General features: G+C 66.4%; 3 protein-coding genes across 3 annotated transcripts; 1 reads left to right on the top strand and 2 right to left on the bottom strand.

Annotated features, from left to right (window-relative positions):
• The first annotated feature begins 3,451 nt into the window (after positions 1-3,451).
• EDF1 (endothelial differentiation related factor 1) lies at positions 3,452-7,027 on the top strand. Its single transcript, XM_055539243.1, has 5 exons — positions 3,452-3,653; positions 5,275-5,326; positions 5,656-5,816; positions 6,035-6,128; positions 6,596-7,027. The coding sequence occupies exons 1-5, from the start codon at positions 3,576-3,578 to the stop codon at positions 6,655-6,657; spliced, it is 447 nt and encodes a 148-aa protein (XP_055395218.1). The 5' UTR covers positions 3,452-3,575; the 3' UTR covers positions 6,658-7,027.
• Positions 7,028-8,415: 1,388 nt separating this feature from the next.
• Positions 8,416-16,140, bottom strand: MAMDC4 (MAM domain containing 4). Its single transcript, XM_055541620.1, has 27 exons — positions 15,938-16,140; positions 15,348-15,455; positions 15,101-15,274; positions 14,896-15,021; positions 14,606-14,736; positions 14,446-14,530; positions 14,205-14,330; positions 13,916-14,053; positions 13,735-13,823; positions 13,478-13,651; positions 13,138-13,222; positions 12,874-13,053; positions 12,653-12,778; positions 12,406-12,537; positions 11,669-11,785; positions 11,415-11,549; positions 11,136-11,272; positions 10,859-11,066; positions 10,635-10,772; positions 10,394-10,512; positions 10,224-10,314; positions 9,937-10,083; positions 9,660-9,794; positions 9,448-9,575; positions 9,255-9,363; positions 8,576-8,748; positions 8,416-8,457 (listed from the first exon to the last, which is right to left on the bottom strand). Exons 1-27 carry the CDS (start codon positions 15,981-15,983, stop codon positions 8,416-8,418), a joined length of 3,399 nt encoding a protein of 1,132 aa, XP_055397595.1. The 5' UTR covers positions 15,984-16,140.
• A 1,145-nt stretch (positions 16,141-17,285) lies between these two features.
• Positions 17,286-18,748, bottom strand: PHPT1 (phosphohistidine phosphatase 1). Its single transcript, XM_055541621.1, has 3 exons — positions 18,514-18,748; positions 18,029-18,153; positions 17,286-17,547 (listed from the first exon to the last, which is right to left on the bottom strand). The coding sequence occupies exons 1-3, from the start codon at positions 18,671-18,673 to the stop codon at positions 17,455-17,457; spliced, it is 378 nt and encodes a 125-aa protein (XP_055397596.1). The 5' UTR covers positions 18,674-18,748; the 3' UTR covers positions 17,286-17,454.
• Positions 18,749-20,095: the final 1,347 nt, after the last annotated feature.

The raw sequence follows: 20,095 nt of genomic DNA, 5'->3' as shown, positions 1-20,095 counted from the left end.
CATGTCCCCTGCGTGCGCCTTTACATGCGGAAGTTTGGGGAAAGGCTGCAATGCTCGGGCAGCCTCCTATCGTGATGGTTGGAGAAGACAGGACAGTGTGCCCTGCTACATTCACTGTCCTGTTCTCCCCGCATAATGGAAGAGAAGCCTCACATGGATCGGTCCCATTAAACCTCTGTAACGGCCTTAAGTGAGAACTTTGCAGGAGGCATTAAGAGTTTCTGGCTTTGCCTCTGTAGGAAGACCCTTCCTCCCATGGATGGGAGTGAGCGCCAGTGAACCTGTGACCACCTGCTTGCTGAGCGAGCAGGTGTCTGCAATAGCAAACGCCTCTTCCTTCGATGGTTAAAGGCCTCTGGGGAAGTAGAGACCCAATGACAGAAAATTAAAGAGCGGACACGTTGGCCATAGCACCGTCACCTGATAACCAGCTGTCTTTTTCGTTTATTTGGCTGGGTTCCTGCAGTTCTGGGCTCCTGATTTGGAACCGTCTTGCAAGTTGGGCTTATTGTATGCTTCTTTAAAAAATACTTCATCTCTGTGTGGTGCTGCTGGGTCTCTGCTGCTGAGCGCGGGGTTTCTCTAGCTGCCGTGAGCAGGGCTGCTCTCGGTTGTTGTGCCCGGGCTTCTCCGTGCAGTGGCTCCTCTCGCTGCCGAGCACAGGCCCGAGGGCTTCAGGAGCTGCAGCACCCGGGCTGAGCAGTTGCGGTGCATGGGCTTTAGTTGCTCTGCGGCACGTGGAATCTTCCCAGACCAGGGATTGAACCCGTGTCCCCCGCACTGGCAGGCAGATTCTTATCCACTGTGCCACCAAGGGTGTCCCTATTACGTGGTTTTTAATTCTGCTCAATATACTCAAGTTCTGCATCTATTGTTTGTTGAAACTTTATAAACAACGGCACTTCTAATAAGACAGTGGCTTCCCTGGCGGCTCCGTTGGTGAAGAATTCGCCTGCGATGCAGGAGACCACGGTCTGATTCCTGGGTTGGGAAGATCTGCTGGAGAAGGGAAAGGCTACCCACTCCAGTATTCTGGCCTGGAGAATTCCACAGACAGTCCATGGGGTCGCAAAGAGTCGGACACAACTGAGTGACTTTCACTTTCGATACGATGATGCTAGCTTAGCACTTGGAGATAATTCCTAGTGCTCATAGCCTTGGCTAAGCATGGACTTGTAAAAGGAGCGCTGAGAGCTCTCCCCACTGTGCTCTTCCTCACTCAGATGCCGTCTGCCTCATTTGTTTACTTTTCCTCCAAAATGGGAAGTGATGTGGGGCTTCCTTGGTGACTCAGTTGGTAAAGAACCCACCTGTAATGCAGGAGGCTGCCTGAAATACAGGAGATCCGGGTTCAATCCCTGGGTTGGGAAATTCCCCTGGAGAAGGAAATGGCAACCCACTCCAGTATTCTTGCCTGGAAAACCCCATGGACAGAGGAGCCTGGCAGGTGACGTCCATAGCATTGTGAAAGTCAGACACAGCTGAGTGACTCGACCACGACCAACATGGGAGGGACGTGACAACCAGCGAAGGTCCTTGGCACTGAGGGAGAAAACACCACTATACAGAGATCCTCTTCTTTTTATTTTTTAATATTTCTTGATTTGACTACACTGAGAGTTAGTTGCACCATGAGAACTCTTAGCTGTGGCGCGTGGGATCCAGTTCCCTGACCAGGGATGGAACCCGAGCTCCCTGCATTAGGAGAATGGAGTCTTAGCCACTGGAGCACCAGGGAGGTCCTCTCATCTTTTTATAAGTTAATTTCTTCGGCTGTGCTGGGTCTTAGTTGAGGCATGTGGGATCTACTTCCCTCACCAGAGACCCAACCCGGGCACTTTGTACTGGTAACTCGGACTCTTAGGCACTGGATGATCAGGGAAGTCCCGAGATCCCAACTCTTGATCACTGATACTTTGACAAAAGATCTTCATGAAAGGGGGAAACGTGGAATTAATTACAGAAACCACACCTGCAGGAGGCTTCAGGCTGGGGGAAGCGCTCACCTCCACCAGGTGCATCAGTTACTCTAAACAGGAAGAGATCTCTGTCTACATCTCCCACTGGGGAGGCGCCTCTACTCACCATCAGACGGGAGGAAGGAGACTTCCGTTGGCCCCCCACCCCACGCACAGCTCAGTCTGTCCGAGATTTCAGCAGTCCAGCCAATGGGAAGCCTCCACTGGACCCCCAGTGCCCCCTGACTGCCCCTTTTCCCCATGAAAGTGAGTTCCTCCCATGCTCTCCAACTGCCTGTGGTCTGCCACAGTGGTGTCTACACGCGTATTAGAATTCCTCTGTTGTGGAGCATAAACCTACAGGAATGCTGCAAACAGAGCACGTCTATGCAAAGCCAGGAGTGCTACCCAAACCAAGGTCAACATTAACTTTGATCTAACAGGTTAAAGAAACGTCTGAACTGTTCTTTCCAGAAAACAATTCTGCAAAGTCATGATGTGGCATTCAATGAGAATGCAGCCAAAAATGCAAGCAAAAGCGTTAAAGATGCATTCATTAACTCACACCAAGGCTATTTTTCTGAATTTTGTGATGCTTGTGGCATTTGTCAATTTTTGACTTATTTTCTCATGATCCAAGATTACCATAAAATAACTATTAGTTATCGTAAAATAGCATTCACTACATTATGTATACATTCATATTATACTGTAAAATTATGTATACATTATCCAAAATATACGTTACACAAAAACATATTGTATAACTAATTTTGTCTTTATAATTTTACACATTTCCTTGCGTCGTCCCACAAAATGTATTTGCTTCAGGCCCCACCTAAGCTGCATCCACCCCGGCCCCACCATCTTTGTATCGCTTGATAATAACCCCCGAGAAACAGAACTTCAGTGGGCGTGCAAGGTGACCAAAAAAGCCAGGAAACAGAAACGAACATCAACGACAGAGGAATCGACGAGGCCACCTTTCCCCTGCATCAAGTTCGCGCGCACACCTTGCCCGCGAGGGCCCAGGCCGCGTCCCGCCGAGCGGGCGCAGGAAGTCAGGCGTTGGCTCGTCTCCCTCCTTCCCGCCGCCTGCGCCCCCTCCGCCCCCTCCCCGCTTCTCGCACAGACCTCCCCCCACTCGCGTTTCTCCTTCCCCGGCCAGTACGCCTCCTTTCGTCCCGGCCCCCACCTGGTTTCGGGGCCCACCCTGCACCGCCTTCCCGAGCCGGGCTCCCCTTCGCCCCACCCCTCCTCCTCTCGCCTCCGCCCCGCGGCCCCTGCGCCCCGCAGCGGCCCCAGCGGCCCGCGGCCCCGCCTCAGCCTCCCCCGGCTCCCCCGGCCCCCTGCAGCGCCCCCCAGCGGCCACGCGTCAGGGCCGCGCCGTCTCCCGCCCCACGTCGCGCACAGCGGGGGCTTTCTTAGACGAGCCGGGCGCGGATTGGCTCCGAGCCGAGGGAAGTACCCGCCCCCCGAGTCGCCGGCCAATGGGAGGAGGGGCGGGCCCGCAGCGGGCGCCGGAAGCGGCCCAGCGACGAGGGGACGTCGCGTCGCCGGGTCTCGAGCAGCTGCCGCGGAGCCGCCGGACGGACCGCCTTCCCTGCCCGCCCCGCCATGGCTGAGAGCGACTGGGACACGGTGACGGTGCTGCGCAAAAAGGGCCCCACGGCCGCCCAGGCCAAGTCCAAGCAGGTGCGGGCGCGGCGCGGGCCTCGGGACCCAAGGGCGGCCGGGGGCGGGCAGTGGGCCCGGCGCCGGATCGGGCACCGGGTGGGCGCGGAGAGGGGCCCCGGGGCGGGCCGGGGGCGTCGAGGCGGCTTCGGGCAGTGACAAGGGCCCGCGGGACAGGCACTGCGGGACCCGGGTGGAGGAGGAGAGCGGGCCGAGGCTGTCAGCGAGGACGGTCAGTGGCGGGCCCTGGGAAGCGATCGGACGCGGGCAGGGTTGGCGGGCACCACCGCCCCGGCGAGTTCTTCCCCCGTCCGCCGGCTGCCCGGTGTCCGGCCAGTCCAAGGCCGCCCGCGGAGCCCACTGCCGGCCGAAGGGAGTCCCTGGCCCTGGGCTGAGTGGCCTAGGACAGCGTGCTGGTGACCCTGGTGTCCCCATCTTGCCAGAGTAGCCTGCACGCCCTGAGGGGCACTTGGGGCAGACGGTTCTCTGGGAATCCATAGGGTTCCCCCTGTGAGTCGCTGCAAGGGAAGCTGGGACGGGCAGGTCAGTCTCCAGCCCTGCTCGTTTCTACTCTCAGCAGCCTTGGGCCGGCCTTAGACACGCAGTGCCAGGTCTGGGCCACGACTGGCTTTGGCCCTGCTGACTAGCATTCATCGACCTGCCCAGGACTTTATAGTTGGTCAAAACCAAGTTCACTCTCTCTCTCTTTTTTTTTTTCCAAAGGAACCTTAATAGCCACAAGCTAGGAATCACGTGAACAGCTTTAGAAAACGTTTGTGAACATGTCACACTTAGAATGCCCCACAGCCGTGTCTCTAAGGTGTCAGAAACTTTAAGAAATATGCTACATTCGTTTTCTACACTGTGGATCAAGGGGTAGTGCTGCCTCTGCCAGCGTTTGGGGCGAGGGCCACAGGCCTTGTGCGATGCGCTGTATCTTATTAGGAGCCAGTTTGGCTGAGGAAGGCCAAACGTTCTTTCTGGCTTTTGCAGGAGAGTCTCGTAGAGAAGTCTGTTTCAAGTGTGGGTTTCTAAAAGGACTCACTTGCCTGTCTTTTTCAACAGCAGAGTCATGAGCTGTTTCTGTTTTCTCTAGTAGAAGTTTATTGAGACTTGCCTGGACAGTTGGACATAGAGGGATTTGTATGACAAGCTTTGGCTTAAACCCAGCATTTGCTTGTCGGTCCTTGAAAAAACATCAGGTACCAGGCACGTAGGAGGGCGCCTCAGGGCGTGAGTTCAGAGCCTGACTGTCGGGGCTCGAGAAGCATGAGGCATTGTTAGTTGGCTGACAGCAGCCTAAACTGCGAAGGCAGTGGCACCCGCTCCAGCACTCTTGCCTGGAGAATCCCATGGACGGAGGAGCCTGGGAGGCTGCAGTCCATGGGGTCGCTAAGAGTCAGACATGACTGAGCGACTTCACTTTCATTTTTCACTTTCATGCATTGAAGAGGGAAGTGGCAACCCACTCCAGTGTTCTTGCCTGGAGAATCCCAGGGATAGGGGAGCCTGGTGGGCTGCCGTCTATGGAGTCGCACAGAGTCGGACACGACTGAAGCGGCTTAGCAGCAGCAGCCTAAACTGGGGTTGGCCAGGTACCGGAAAGCTAATTTTGACCAAAAAACACTTTCTAATTTTCTAGGCCATCTTAGCAGCTCAGAGACGAGGAGAAGATGTGGAGACTTCGAAGAAATGTAGGTACTCATATGTCCACTTGTGGGACCAGGGAGTGTCTAGGTTCCCTGGTCGTTAGGGTGGCTGTAGAGCTGGGGTCTGTGAGGGTCCTGTTGGAGCAGCGGTGGTTGGCATGAATCAGGAGGGGTCCTCCCACCCACTTCCTGTCGCTGGGAGGAAGTCCTGGGCTCAGGGCTCCTAGATCTGTGAGGGTGTCCCCACTTTGGGTGGCCTGGCCGAGCCTGTCTTCTAGGCTCAGGGCGCCTGTGGGGCCAGGTTCCGTTCCGAACCAGCTCACCTGTGGGATTGTTGCAGACCTTCTCCTTTGCTCTTGCCTTGCACGGTCCAGGGGCCGCCGGCCAGAACAAGCAGCATTCGATCACCAAGAACACGGCCAAGCTCGACCGGGAGACCGAGGAGCTGCACCATGACCGGGTCACCCTGGAGGTCGGCAAGGTCATCCAGCAGGGCCGGCAGAGCAAGGGGCTGACGCAGAAGGACCTGGCCACAGTGAGTGCGCGGCCCCCAGCCGCAGCTGGGCGGGCGGGCGCGGGCCCCGGGAGCCCCGAGACCTCTGAGGGGCCGCACGAGTCAGCTGGGACTTGCCGAGCTGCATCTGCTCTGGCCCTGGGCCCGCACACAGCTGTGCGGAGCCTGAGGCCCTCCCCTGGCTGTGTCCGTCTCCCACCACCGCCTGGAGCTGATGGACAAACACACATTCTCTCTAGAAAATCAACGAGAAGCCGCAAGTCATTGCGGACTACGAGAGTGGCCGGGCCATTCCCAACAACCAGGTTCTGGGCAAGATCGAGAGAGCCATTGGTAAGTGTCCTGCTGGCCTTCACTGCCTGGCCAGGCGCAGGGTGGCCGCCCCTCCTGGCTGCAGTTGGTGAGGAGGCTGCAGGAAGGCCCCGAGGGCCCCGGAATCCTCCAGAGCCTGAAAAACATTCCCAGGAGCATGCTGTCTCTGGGCGCCCCCCTTCACGTCTCCCCACCCCCCGTGCTGCCCACCCAGCATTGGCAGCAGCATAGCTCAGAGCAGAAGCCTAGTCCTGGGAGGGGCTGTCCTTTCCCCTCGAGGAGGGGCAGGCAATGCTCTTTAGAAGCAGACGTGAGAACTAGTCCTGGGGTGGGTGAGAGCCCAGGGCCGGGACGGTGCTCCCCGCCCCCTCCAGAGGACGGGAGCCGGTGCCCCAGGGACAGTGGGTTCGGAGGCTGAGGAGCTGCCCTGTGCCTTCAAGTCCAGGGTGGGAGCTGCAGTGGTCAGTGGCGGCCCATGGCTCTTTCAGGCCTGAAGCTCCGGGGGAAGGACATTGGGAAGCCGATCGAGAAGGGGCCAAGGGCAAAATGAACATAAAGCCTCGAAATCAGTGCGTTCCGGCTGATCTCGTCCGGCTGGTCCTCTCGACCACCGGCGCCAGCACGGCTCTCTCCACGCGGCCGAGCGGAACATGGGCGGGAGCCCCGCCCGGGAACCCCTCTCCTCGTACCTGCTGTCTAACTAACAAACAAAACCTTGCAAAGTGTTTGCTTCTGATTTTTTTCTTCCCTGCCCCACGCCCTCAGTGGGGTGCAGAACACTGCCTTCCTCTCCCCCGGGGTCCATCCCGCTGCGGGGATGGCTCCAGGGAGCTGGCGGGGGGTGGGTGGTCACCGTCTGGGAGAGGAGCTGTCTGTCCAGCCTGGCTCGTAGAGAAGCTAATAAAGTTTGTGCCCTTCTGCTGGTGGTGTTTCCTTGCCCCCACCCTCTGCTGTCCTGCCTGCAGTGCCCCCTCCCTCCGGCCCCCAGTGCGGCAAATGGCTATCTTCACGAGGCGCCGCGAGGGAACCTGAGGGGCTGGGACAGTCCCTCTGCAAGCTGTTTCTCGTCACTTCTGCTGGGATGGTTAGTGGGCATCGGTCAGCCTCTGGGCATCAGACTTGGGTGCCCCTGGTGCCAAGTCCCCAGTCACATCCTTGTCTCTGGATCCCAGTGGGCTCGGGTGGCAAAGTGGCGCCGCCTGGGCTGGAGGGGGCACCTGGCTGTGCAGGCGTGGCCGTCACACCCTCCGGGACAGCCAAGCCTGGGGGCCTCCGCGGACTTGGGTGGGTGGTGTCTGAATCTCCTGTGTGTAAGATCAGACCTGGGACTGCCCCTGGGTTAGAAAGACTCTGCTTCATTTTATTACGTGAGGGTGGCTTGTGGGTAGGGATTTTGACCGGGGAAGGGCGGACACGGGGACCTTGACCCTGGCAGGGTGGGCACGGGGACCTTGACCCTGGCAGGGCGGGCACGGGGGCCTTGGCCCTGGCAGGGCGGGCACGGGGGCCTTGGCCCTGGCAGGGCGGGCACGGGGACCGTGGCCCTGGGAGGAAGGGCACGGGGACCTTGACCCTCTCAGGGCGGGCACGGGGACCTTGGCCCTGGCAGGGCGGGCACGGGGGCCTTGGCCCTGGGAGGGCGGGCACGGGGGCCGTGGCCCTGGGAGGGCGGGCACGGGGACCGTGGCCCTGGCAGGGCGGGCACGGGGACCGTGGCCCTGGCAGGGTGGGCACGGGGGCCTTGGCCCTGGCAGGGCGGGCATGGGGGCCTTTCTTTGGGACTCTGGACAGATGGGAGCACCCCCCGCCAGTCCAGCCCCGGCCACCGTGGACCCTGACGAGTGTCTGCGACTGTTGCCTGAACCTGTGGGGGTTTCTGTCTTTCATCAGATACGGAATCACCCAGTGAGGTGGGGCCCTGGGGGGTCCCTCTGGCCTGGGCTGGGGAAGTGGCTTCTTGGGACCCCACAGCATCTGCCTCCAGGTGCCGCGAGCCCCTGGCCGTCTCCTGAGCCACTGAGGCCCACGGGAGGGGCCCCCAAGCATGTCCTCTCAGGTAGATTGGATTGGGTCTGGGGAACTACCCTTCCTGCTGACGGGCAGACCCCAGCCAGCGGGGCGGTGTCCTGGTGGGCTGGCACATATGTTGCTGGGGTTAGGACCACACTTGGGTCTGTGGGTGCAGCCCCCGTGAAGGTGATGGACGCAGGGTCTCAATGTATTGGGAGGGAGGCAGGTGTTGGTCCCTGGCCCCGGGTCCTGGTGGTGGGTGAGCTCATGTGAGGAGCTGAGGTCTTCTCTGGCTCGTCTACTGGTCGTTGGGGACTGATGCTGGCAGGGTGACGCGGTCCTAGGGGGAAGGGGAGGAGCTTAGTGGCCTCTGGGGCCCTGTGCACCGTCAGGCTGAGTGTGGGGCAGCACACAGCGACCCCCGGCTCCCGCCCGCCACCCCCACCCAGGGCTCCTACCGCACTGAAGAGAATGTTGTCGAAGCCGGGAGTCACGGCGTCCGCCTTGCCCCAGGAGGGGCAGCCCCCCTTCTGCAGCCAGCGCCGGCCTGCGACGCCGAGCAGCAGCAGCACGAGCAGGAGGAGGGCCCCGCCGACTGCAGCCGGCACCGCCGCAGCCGCCGCCCCGTCCCCTGCAGGCCGCAGGGCACGTGACCCAGGATCCCAGTCCCATTTCAGCCCCACCCAGGCTCGAGGAGGGTGCCCGGCATGGCTGCCCCATGGCCTGGCGTTTCCAGGTCCCCTCTGAAGTCACCGGTCATGGGCTGAGGCTGGGCCCTGGCAGGCACGGGGCTGCAGAGCCGGGGCTTACAGCCCCAGGCTGGACGCCCCCTTTATCGTGAAATCACAGCCCCCAGCGAGTGCTCCAGCAGGAGGGCGGCCGTGGTCTCTGGCCTGACTGGGAGCTGGAGCACAGTGGGCAGAGGCCGGGGGCACCCCGCTCCTGGGGGCACAGGAACCTGGGACGGCCCGGCCCCAGGCTGGGGCCCCGCAGCAAGGCCTGTGGCTCTCCTGGTCCCTCAGGCGAGGGCGTGACCCCCCCACCCAGGTCCCTCAGGCGAGGGCGTGACCCCCCCCACCCACGGGGCTGGCAGAGGCCCTGCCCTGGAGCAGAACCGGCCCGCTGGGCAGGGCTTACCCTGGCTGGGTGTGGGCAGCTGGCACCGCTGCCCAGCCAGATACTCAACATCATCCAGGGCGATGGGCCCCAGGGCCGGCTGGCCGCCCAGCGTGGCTTCAAACACAATCTGACGGGAGGGAAAAGACGCTGCGTGGGCCGGGGAGAGGGCTGGAGCTGCCCAAGGGCTCCTGGGTCGGCGCACCCGCCTCACCTGGAACTCGGTGGCGCTGGCCACGTCCACCTGGCCCTCCAGCCACTGGTGCCTGTGGAGCCCACCCGCGCCCCACACGGCCAGCTGCCCCTGCACGCTGCTCAGGAGGACCCTCAGCTTGCCCTGGTCTGGGAGCAGGGTGTCAGGACAGTCAGGCAGAGTGGGGCGGCCCCAGCGCCCCCTGCCCCACCCTGGGGCTCTGGCCCACTCACAGAAGTGCTCGGGGAAGCCCATGTGGTACCAGAAGCGCAGGCAAGAGGCCGCGGTGGGGGGCAGAGGCTGGCTGATGAGCCCGGCCGCTCGGCCCCCCGGGCCCAGCACGCTGGTCTCGAAGAGGGCGAAGTGGCCTGGGGACGAGACAGCGGGTGCCCGGCGGACCCGATGGAGCCGGCGCCCCGACCTGCGGCCTCTGACCCCGCTGGGCGCTGGGCGGGCCAGGCTGGGGTGAGGCGTGTGTGGCTCTGGGGGCCCTTCCCGCCTCGGACCCACCTGCCTCTGTGCCCAGGGTGTGGTCCACGGGGGGCTGTGGGTAGCGGGAGGGCGAGGCTCCGCTGCTCCAGTCCCAGCTGTACCCGCCCAGGCCGGGCCGGGGTACGTGGTTCCAGCCACACAGACCAGCCTCGAAGTCACAGGAAGCTGCAGGGCCCGGCTGTGAGGGTGATGCCCCGTGCCCTCCACCCCTGGGGCACCACTTCCGCGGGGTGTGGCGGTCAGGCCGGGCGTTGTGGGGGTGGCAGGGAGCCGGGACCACCAGGAGCCAGGCCACGGGCGCCCACCTGGCAGGGGGCAGGGCCCATCCTGGAGGAGCAGGTCGTCCAGCGCCACGTAGGAGTGCTCCACGCCGGCGGCCACCACCTCGAACACCACCTGGGGGCACCGGGCGGAGGTCGTGCCTGCTGCGCCCTGGACAGCCCTTGGGGTGAGGAGGGCCCCCTATTCCGCTCACCCTCCAGGCCTCCCCGGCCTGCAGGTCCACGCTGCCCAGGCGCCAGGCGGCCCCTCCGCGGGAGCTGACACTGAGTACTTGCTGCCTGCCGGCCTCCTCCACGTGGACCCTCAGGGTGCCTGCCGCCGAGCAGCCTGCCCCGTCAGCGTGGCGGGGGTGCCCGCTCGGGCCCCTGTGGTGGGGGGGCTCCCAAGGGCCTCCTGAGGGGACCCCACGGCCCCGGCTCCCAGCAGCCCCTCACCTGGGTTGCGGAGGCTCAGGTGGTACCAGAAGGTCAGGCAGGTGGGCTGCACCAGGGGCCGCTGCTCCTCCGAGGTCAGCAAGGCCACGTGGCCACGGGGCAGAGCCTGCGGGCTCATGTCCACGACCATGTAGTGCCCTGGGGGGTGGCAGGGTCAGCCCACCAGCCGCCGCCCCACCCTCCCCGCCCCACCTGTCTGCCCACTGCCCCACCCCAGCAGGCACCCTGAGCTGTCTCCGTGGTGTGGTCAGCGTGGGGGCCCCACGAGGCGTTGGCCTGGCGTGTCCAGAGGCCCCGGCCCCCCACGGAGAAGCCACAGGCCGAGTCCTCGAAGGAGCAGCGCCTGGGGGCCCAGCAGGGCCCAGGCCGCAGGGTCACATCGTCCAGCGCCATGCTGCCGTGGTACCCATCCCGGAGGCCCTCAAACAGCAGCTGGGGGGCAGAGAGGGGTCAGCGGCTGGGGCCTCGCCTCACCCACCGCGCCCACGCCCTGGGCCTCACCTGGTACTTGGCGCCCGTGTCCGGCTGGTGGTGGAGGGTGGCCCAGGCTTCGTGCCAGCGGTTGCCGTGGGTGCCAGACCGTGACCACAAGTGCGTTTCTGCCTCCCCCTCTCGCCTCATTGCCAGGCGCAGGGTCCCTAGAGGCAGGGGGTTGGTTGGGAGGGGATAAGGCCCTAACCCCTGCCTCTCATCCCCTCCCAGGGCCCCTGAGGGAGCAAGAGGCAGGACTTGGGGCCCCTGTGAGGCTCCCCTGAGGCCCTGCCCAGCTGCTGGCCTCACCAATCTGGGGCCCGAAGAGGTGGAACCAGAAGGAGAGGCACTCCTGAGGGGCTGAGGGCGCCCTGGGCTGGGTGAGCAGGTGGGCAGCAGGGCCCCGGGCTAGGGGGTCCGTGGGGTCCAGGAGCACGAAGTGGCCTGCGGGGGCACGAGGGGCTGGGCTGTGGGGCCCCAGGCTGCAGGGGCTCAGCCCTGCGCTCCCCTCTGCCTCCAGGAGTCGGGGTCTAGCAGCTGACCCCGTGGGCACCCCACCTTACCTTGGCCCGTGGTGTGGTCGTACCTCGGGCCACGGCTCTGGACCCGGTGCCAGTGGGCATCTGTGAGGTGGCTGGTGTGCCAGCCGCAGGCCCCCCGCTCAAAGTTACAGGAGACCTCTGGGGGCGGGCAGAGGTGGGTCAGCACCCCCGACACCCCTCCTGAATGCCGAGAGGGTGGGGGAGACTGGCTCCTGGAGAGGGGGCTCCTGGGGCCCCTCGAGGAGGCCTGGGCTGGGGGCCGGGCACCCGGGGGAAGCTCCTGGGGCCCCTCGAGGAGGCCTAGGCGGGGGGCCGGGCACCCGGGGGAAGCACCTGAACCTTCCTCAGTGGCTACTGCGGGGCTGCAGCCCGTCAGGGTCACGTCGTCCACCCCTGCGCCCTGCTGCCCGGGGCCGTCCACGTCCACCAGCCCAACCAACTCCAGCTTCAGGGGGCACGAGGGAGGAGGCCGTCAGCCAGGGCCGGCCCCGCGGGGGCCCCTCTCCGCCCCAGGCCGCTCTCCTCACCCGGAACGGCCGGCGGCGAGCCCCGAGAAGGACCCTGTCCACCTTCCAGCCCCCAGCGGTGCTGCCCAGGGCCTGCCACACCAGCTCGCGGCGGGTGCCCTCCACCACGACCAGCTCCAGGAAGCCTGGCAAGGGATCACTGTGGGCGGCCCGTCCTGCCCCCGTCCTTCGCCTGGGGGCTCTGACTCCCCACCCCAGGATGGGGCAGAGGGTGCGAAGGGATGGTGGTACCTTGGGGGTGACTCTGAAGATAGTAAACCAGGCGGAGCTCGCAGCGGGGGCCCGAGGGGCCGAGGGTGGGTGTGAGTGCTCGGGCCTCCTCGGCCAGCTGCCCCCAGGCCCTCTGCACGGCCAGGAAGTGCCCTGGGGAGAGCAGGCCTCAGAGCTGGTTCCTCCCAGGGACCCCGACTCAGTGCCCTCCCTGGGGAGAGGGGGCAGCTGGAAGGCAGGCCCCAGGCCGTCCCGGGCAGAGCCTCACCAGAAGCCCCGTGGGCATCCGGGCTGGGCACCCCCCTGTCCGGGGCCGGGAGGCGCACCCACTGCAGCCGCCCCACACTGGCGTCCTCCCAGCCCCCGCCTGAGAGTGACTCGAAGTCTGTGGTGCCTGCAAGGGCAGGGGGCATGGATGGACCTGGGGCCTCGCCCGCCGCTCCCAGAGGGGAGGCTGGGGGAAGGGAGGGGAGGCCCCGGCCGGCTCACCGCAGTCCTGCTCGTCCTCGCCGCCCGGGCACTGCTGCTGGAAGTCACACAGCTGCTCCGGGGAGACACACAGGTCCCCACAGAAGAAGTGTCCGGGCTCGCAGAAGCTCCGCGGCCGCAGGCTGGATGGCTGGGGCCAGGGGCCTGGGGCCCGGCACCCTGGAGGTGGACCCACCAGCTCTGTGGGCCGGCACGGGGGTCAGGTGGGTTGGTGGGGCCTGTGCTTCTCCCGGGGTGGGGCGTGAGGGCGCCCAGCAGGCTCACCTGGGATTGGCTTGCAGTGGTTGGACAGGATGAGGTCATCCAGGCCCACGACGCCCCCCGGGCCTGTCTGCCCAGCCAGGAGGATCTGGGGACGGACAGGGTCGGGGGCGCCCCAGCACCCCTCTGTGATCCCCAGGCCGGTCTGCCTCCGAGTCCTCTCCCCAGAATCCACACCTCATCCTTGGCTCTTGCTGGACACCCAGCCCTTCAGGGGGCATCTCTGCAGGGAGCCCCTCCCGTCCTCTGGCCTGCCCTCCTCCTGAGACGGTGGAGGGGCCCACATGGGACTCCCTGAGGGGCCCCGGACCTCCCCGCACAATGCTGCCCTCGCCAGCCTCACCCGAAAGGGGTGCTCGCTCTGGATGTCAACTCGGTCTCGGACCCAGGCGGCCCCCAGCTCCCCATGGCGCCTGCGCAGCAGGATGGGGGTCTGGGGGGCTGCAGGGCTCGTCGTCTGCAGGAACACCTGGAGGCAGCCGGCCTCAGACCCGTGCAGGTAGTGATAGAAAACGAGCTGGCAGGGGCCGAGCACAGTCAGCAGAGATGCCACAGGGCCTGGGCAGCCAGGGCCGCGCCCTGTGACTCCCACCCACTCACCGAGCAGTTGTGGGGCGCCGAGGCCTGGAACTCGGGGCTGGAGAGGACCGCTGGGGCACTGGGCTCGGACACGGATGCGAGGAAGGAGCCTGGGGAGATGGCAGGCCTGGGTCGGGGTGGCGGGCGCGGGGGGGGTGTCCCGGGGCGGGGCAGGGCGGGGCGGCAGTCCCCAGGGCCTCACCCTGTGCGCTGTTCCAGGTGTGGTCACCGCGTGGCCAGGCGGGGTACCTGGGGCCGCCGGCACTGTGATTCCGGGTCCAGCCCTCCGAGTGGTTCCACAGGCCGAGGCCCATCTCAAAATTGGTGGCTATGTAGTGTCCTGGGGGACAAGGGGGCTCCGGCTGTCGAGTGGGGCCTCCTGCCTGGGCCCCCCGCTGCCCAGGCCTGTGCTCACGGCCCCAGCTCTGGCGGACATCAGCTGTCTCAGCCCCCGAGGGACGGTGCCAAGGCCAGCCCCCTGCCCCACTCACTGCAGGGGGCCGCATCCTCATCCGAATGGTCCCCGCAGTTGTCCTCCCCGTCACACAGCTGGGGGGGCTCCACGCAGGCCTCGTTCCGGCAGCGGTGGTGCCCCCGGGGGCAGTGTGCCTGGGGGGCTGGGGGCGGGGTTAACCCATCACCCGCCCCAAGTCCCCGGGCGGGGCCACTGACCAGGGCCTCCTGCCGACCCCCTCCCGCTCCAGGAGTTGGCCCACGGCCGGGGGACCTTACTGGGCAGCCCGCAGCGCCAGAAGGCCACGTCGTCCAAGGCCACGGTGCCCCTGTGGGTGGCATTTCGCGTGGCAGAGAAGGTCACCTGGAGAGAGCAAAGTCCCTAAGTCAGGGCCCAGACCCTCCCCGCTGGCCCCACCGTCCAGCGTGCCCATCTCACCCTGAAGGCACCCCGGATGCGGCCAGTGGGCACCGCCAGCTCCTGCCAGTCTGGGCCCCAGGGCCCTGCGCTCCGCCACAGGGTCAGCGTCTCCGCACCGTGGGTCAGCTCCAGCCGCAGCTCGGCCACATCTGCAGTGAGGGGTCCGGGGGCAGCTCAGGCCCCAGGCCTCCCCCAGGCCTGTGGCTGTGCCCACCCCAGGACCCCTGCCCACCCTGGGGGCGCCTTCCCATCTCTGCACCCCTCGTCTTGGGCTACCTGGCTCGGGTCGTGGGGTACGGGGTGCGCACCTCCTGAGGCCGCGTGGTACCAGAGCCTCAGCTCGCAGGTGGGGGCGGCCTCGTGCAGGACAGGGGAGCGCAGGGCCGCGGTGGCCGTCTCCCTCCCGCGGTGTGTGCCGACTGCCACGTACCAGCCTGGCCAGCCGAGAGGTCAGGAGACGGGGCGGGAGGCACAGAGGGCTGGGGACAGTGTGGAGCCCCGCCCAGGCCTCACCAAGGTCAGTGCCCAGAGTGTGGTCCGCGCGCAGCCCTGGCCCTTCCGGCGAGGCCCCTGCGCGGTCTCGGAGCCAGCGGTAACCCGCGGTGCTGATGTCCCGCCAGCCACAGGAGTCCCGCTCGAAGTCACAGGTGAAGGGGGCGCCCGGGCTGGGTGAGGCCCCGTAGTAACCTGGGAGGGCAGGGGGTCAGGCGGGGCGGCCGCGAGGGCGGGCCCCGCTGCTGCCCCCCTGGCCCTGGCTCACCGCACTGCGCCTCGTCGGGGCAGCCCCTGCAGTCACACACAAAGTTGCACACGGCCTCGAGGGGGGTCCTGCAGTGGTTGGGGACCCAGGCCCAGCTGGGGGACCCTGCTGCCAGCAGAGACAGCCAGGTGGCCTGGGGTAGGGAGGCCCCGCTGTTCTCCAGGACAGAGACCCCTATGAGTCAGGCATCCTGGGATATATGGGGGCCGGGCCAAGAGGCTGTGCAGGGAGGGGGCCAGAAAACCATGGAGAACTGCCCCCGGGGGTCCCTGTCAGGGCCCAGGAGAGGCTGGCTGTCAGGATGGGGTGCCTGGGTGTTCAAGGGACCAACCATCCCCAACGTGGGTCCCTCCCCAGGGAGGACCAGAGCCCAGCACGACTTGGGAGGGGCTGCGGCCCAGGCCCCCCAGCCTGCACCCAGAACGGGCTGGACTCGGATCCCTACCCCAGTGAGGCTGTCCCCAGGACCCCAAGGGCTCGCCCGGCATCTGGACTGCAGGCCATCCTGGGCCCACCTCCCTCCTTCCCTGCAGACCCAGCAGCTGGGCCCCCTGTTGTTCCTGCTTCAGGAGCCAGGCCCAGCGACTCACCCAGGAGCATGACCACGGCAGGGAGGAGGTGGCCGCGCAGAGGCATGGTCAGGCCCAAGGCAGGGAGGCCTGGGGCGCTGTGTGCCCTGGCCAGCCTGGTGGGGACTCTGCCTGGCTGTCAGCCTGAGGCCCCGCAGGCCGACTCTGCTCTGACTGCGGGCCTGGCTCAGCTCTTTCTGTATCTGCAGCCCTTCGCTGGCCCCACCCCGTGCTGACAAGGACGAACACCTGGCTGTAAGTGCACCCAGGAAGAGAGGCCCCGGCACGGGGGGCTCCCACCTGCCTGGCCCCCTTTTGGCCAAAGGTCGGGCCTCAGCCGTGGTGCCCGCTCCTGCCCAGCCGTCTGGTGGAGGCCCCGCTGGAGACAGCGCCGAGTGGCACAAGCCTCAGTTGCTCCTCCTGGGGCCTCTGGTCCCACAGAGTTCAACTCAGCCGGGCAGGAACGCAGCTTGTGCAAACCACACACCTGGCTTGAGTTCCCTGCACAGGGAGGGGGCAAGCCTGGCAACCAGGGACTGCATCCCTCCCCGTAACTCAGCCTGCGGGCTCCTCTTCACTTGCTCGCTTAAAAACAATGACTGTTCTCTCGTCAAAAAGTGTCCGAGCCGTGTGGTGTGGGCTGGGTGCAGCCAGGCACAGGATCCAGAGGAGCCGAGGGGCTCTGGGCCTCGCAGCATTGACCCCAGTGGAGGATCTGGAGCCAGGCGCTGCCCAGTTTATCACCGTCCGGCCTTGGGAGCTTGTCTAACCTGAGCCTCAGTTTCCTCATCTTTAGAAGCGTGACGATGGCGCCTGTGTGGAGAGGCTCCTGTGAGGGCCCTGAGGTCCAGAGAAGGCGGGCGCAGCGTGATGGAGGCCTCTGCTCCCTGCAGCGCCAGGAGGAGGGTCCTGGGAGAGGGGCTCCACGCCTGACACCGGTTCACTTGAAGCAGGAGCCTGAGGCAGCGGCCCCGATTCTGGAGTCGAGGGGCCATAGACCACCCTACTCGTGACCTCAGTCAGCAGTGGCCAAGACGGGAGTTGCTGGTGCCCCCACCCCATACCGGGAGGGGCCCCCGCCTCCGCAGGCTGGAGGGACTTGGCCCTAGCTCCTTGCGTAAGGGCTTGCCAGGCCTCTTCCCAGATGACCGTGTGGACAGCAGGTGCACAGAGAAGCAATCAGGCCATAAACGGCGGCAGCGGCCAGGGCCCCCTTATCAGACCCCAGAGGGCTGAGTGCGCACTGCTGCTCCCTGGGCCCCGGGGCAGGTTCGGGTGAGGGGCAGCCTCCAGCTCTCAGCCACCCACCCACACTAGCTGCAAGTACAGCGAGGTGAGCTGAGAACAAAGACGCCAAGACACACAGAGCTCAGGGAGCAGCAGAGCTGACGATGCTTTTAATTCTCCCGAGACGGAGCCCCAGGCACTGAGGCCTGGCCAGGGTGGCAGAGTGCCAGGGGTGCAGTCCGGCCCCTTGGGAGGGGCTTCAGGGCAGAGCTCTGAGTGCGCTGCTGGACGGAGCGGGCCTCGAGTGGGCCTCAGTAGCCGTCGTCAGCCCACGTGACTTCGTAGTCCGGATACTTGGCTTTGATCTTCTCAGTGGAGACAGAGTGCTGGGCGCGACCGTAACCCTGACAGAAGGAAGTGGCTCTCACACACCCGGTCCTGGCTCTGGGGGCCCCCAGGCAGCAGGGACACCAGGAGCCAGCTGTGGAGAAGGCTGTCATGCCCCTAGCCACCCAAGCCACTCTCCTGGGGAAGTGTGGCCTCGAGTGAGCCAACCTGGAGGGAGGGCCCTCCAGCCAGAGGCCGAGCCGGCTTTGGGTGCCCTGTGACCCTGCAGGTAGAGCGGTGAGGGGAGAGGCAGGCATCCGAGCTCCAACGCAGGGCTGGCAGCCTCAAAGCGCTGGAGGACAGCGGCCGGCCAGGCCTTTGGGGCAGGAACAGCCCACAGCCCACGGGGGGCAAGCAGTGGCTCCCTCCCACCCCCTATGTTTCCTGGGTCATGCCGCGTGGAAACTGGGAGGCTGCGGGCCCTGGAGGCAGGGTTCTGTGGCTGAGAAGGGCCGGGTGTTCCCCAGCCAGGACTGGGGCCCTCAGCTGTGGGCTCACCATGGAGTAGCCGTACACGTGGATCTTCCTGTCCTGGCTCTGGTGGGAGATGCGCCCGCCGCCCAGGCACTCGCAGTCATAGCCCTTCTTCTGTATCTCGCCTGATACCTTATCGTAGATGTCGGCTGGAATGGGAGGGGAGCTCAGCACCAGCCAGGGCGGAGGGGGTCTGAGGCCCTCCCCCCGCACCCCCTACCCCGGCCCCCCAGCTCTAAGCAGCCCCCGCCCCCAGGAGAGGAGACTCTCTGGACGGGAGAAAAGGGAGGAGGGGGTGCGCTTGGGCAGGGGCCCTGGGACTAGGAGTGGGGGTCGGGCCACAGCAGCCCCTCGTCTCCAGGACAGTCTGGACGCCTCCCTGCCACCCAGCCAGCCGGCGAGGAGACCCGGTACAGGATCTACCCCGCCCCGCCCTCAGCCCCTCTCCAGCCGCGCTGGCCCCGCCCACAGAGCCCGAGGCCCGCCCCGGCCCGCCGCCCCGCCCTCACCGTGGTACTCGGCCCACTTGTATCCGCGCACGATCTCTTTGGTCTCCACGGCCGGGTCCCCGGAGGGAGGCGCCGCATAGACTCGAATCAGCACATACTTGAAGACGCCGTCGGAGTCGATGTCCACGTCGGGGATCTGGGCAAGGCCCGCCGCCGCCATGATCCCAGAGCGCGCTCGCCCTGCGGCCCACGGCCCTGCCCCACGCGACCCCTGGCTGCGCGAACGGCGCGGGGGAGGCGGGGCCTGGAAGCCGCTGGCCAATCCCGCGGGGGCATGCTGCCCGGGCCCAGCGCCTCAGCCAACCGTGCGGCAGACCGGCGGCACAGACGGGCCAATCGCGGCCCAGCTCCTTGCAGCGCGGTGACCGCGCCAGCTCCCCTTAAAGGGGAACAAGGAGCCGGGAGTGGGTGGGGATACCTTTCAGCCCACGGAGAAGCCCCTGCCCGGGGGTCGGGGGCGGCTGACGGGCCCCTCTGGTGGGGCTGGGCGGCCCACGAGGCGCAGGGGGCGCGCGCTGGCCCTGACTCGCTCCGCAGACCACGCGCGCTGCCCTCGGCTTCCTCCTGGGTCCCCGCAGCGTATCTGAGGGCCTCGCGCCCGGGTACTCCCCGCGCTGTCCCGCGGCCTCCCGCCCGCTTCCCCACCGAGTCCCACGGCCTCCCGCCCCCCGGCCCCACCGAGTCCCACGGCCTCCCGCCCCCCGGCCCCACCGAGTCCCACGGCCTCCCGCCCCGCGTCCCCACCGAGTCCCACGGCCTCCCGCCCGCGTCCCCACCGAGTCTCACGGTCTCCCGGCCCCGTCCCCACCGAGTCCCACGGCCTCCCGCCCCGCGTCCCCACCGAGTCCCACGGCCTCCCGCCCGCGTCCCCACCGAGTCCCACGGCCTCCCGCCCCCCGGCCCCACCGAGTCCCACGGCCTCCCGCCCGCGTCCCCACCGAGTCCCACGGCCTCCCGCCCCGCGTCCCCACCGAGTCCCACGGCCTCCCGCCCCCCGGCCCCACCGAGTCCCACGGTCTCCCGCCCCCCGGCCCCACCGAGTCCCACGGTCTCCCGGCCTCGTCCCCACCGAGTCCCACGGTGTCCCGCCCCCCGTCCCCACCGAGTCTCACGGTCTCCTGGCCCCGTCCCCACCGAGTCCCGCGGTCTCCCGGGCCCGGTCCCCACCGAGTCCCGCGGCCTCCCGGCCCCCGTCCCCACCGAGTCCCGCGGTGTCCCGCCCCCCGTCCCCACCGAGTCCCACGGTCTCCCGGCCCCGTCCCCACCGAGTCCCACGGCTTCCCGGCCTCGTCCCCACCGAGTCCCACGGTGTCCCGCCCCCCGTCCCCACCGAGTCCCACGGTCTCCTGGCCCCGTCCCCACCGAGTCCCGCGGCCTCCCGCCCCGCGTCCCCACCGAGTCCCGCGGCCTCCCGCCCCGCGTCCCCACCTAGTCTCGCGGTCTCTCGGCCCCCGGTCCCCACCGAGTCCCGGGGTCTCCCGCCCTCCGGTCCCCACCGAGTCCCACGGTCTCCCGGCCCGCGTCCCCACCGAGTCCCACGGTCTCCCGGCCCGCGTCCCCACCGAGTCGGAGCCCCTCTCTC

The sequence above is a fragment of the Bubalus kerabau genome, chromosome 11 (genome assembly GCF_029407905.1).
Source record: "Bubalus kerabau isolate K-KA32 ecotype Philippines breed swamp buffalo chromosome 11, PCC_UOA_SB_1v2, whole genome shotgun sequence".
In the NCBI taxonomy this organism is placed as follows: domain Eukaryota; kingdom Metazoa; phylum Chordata; class Mammalia; order Artiodactyla; family Bovidae; genus Bubalus; species Bubalus kerabau.
Note: the sequence above shows the minus strand (reverse complement) of the source record. Positions and strands in the feature narration are given on the sequence as shown.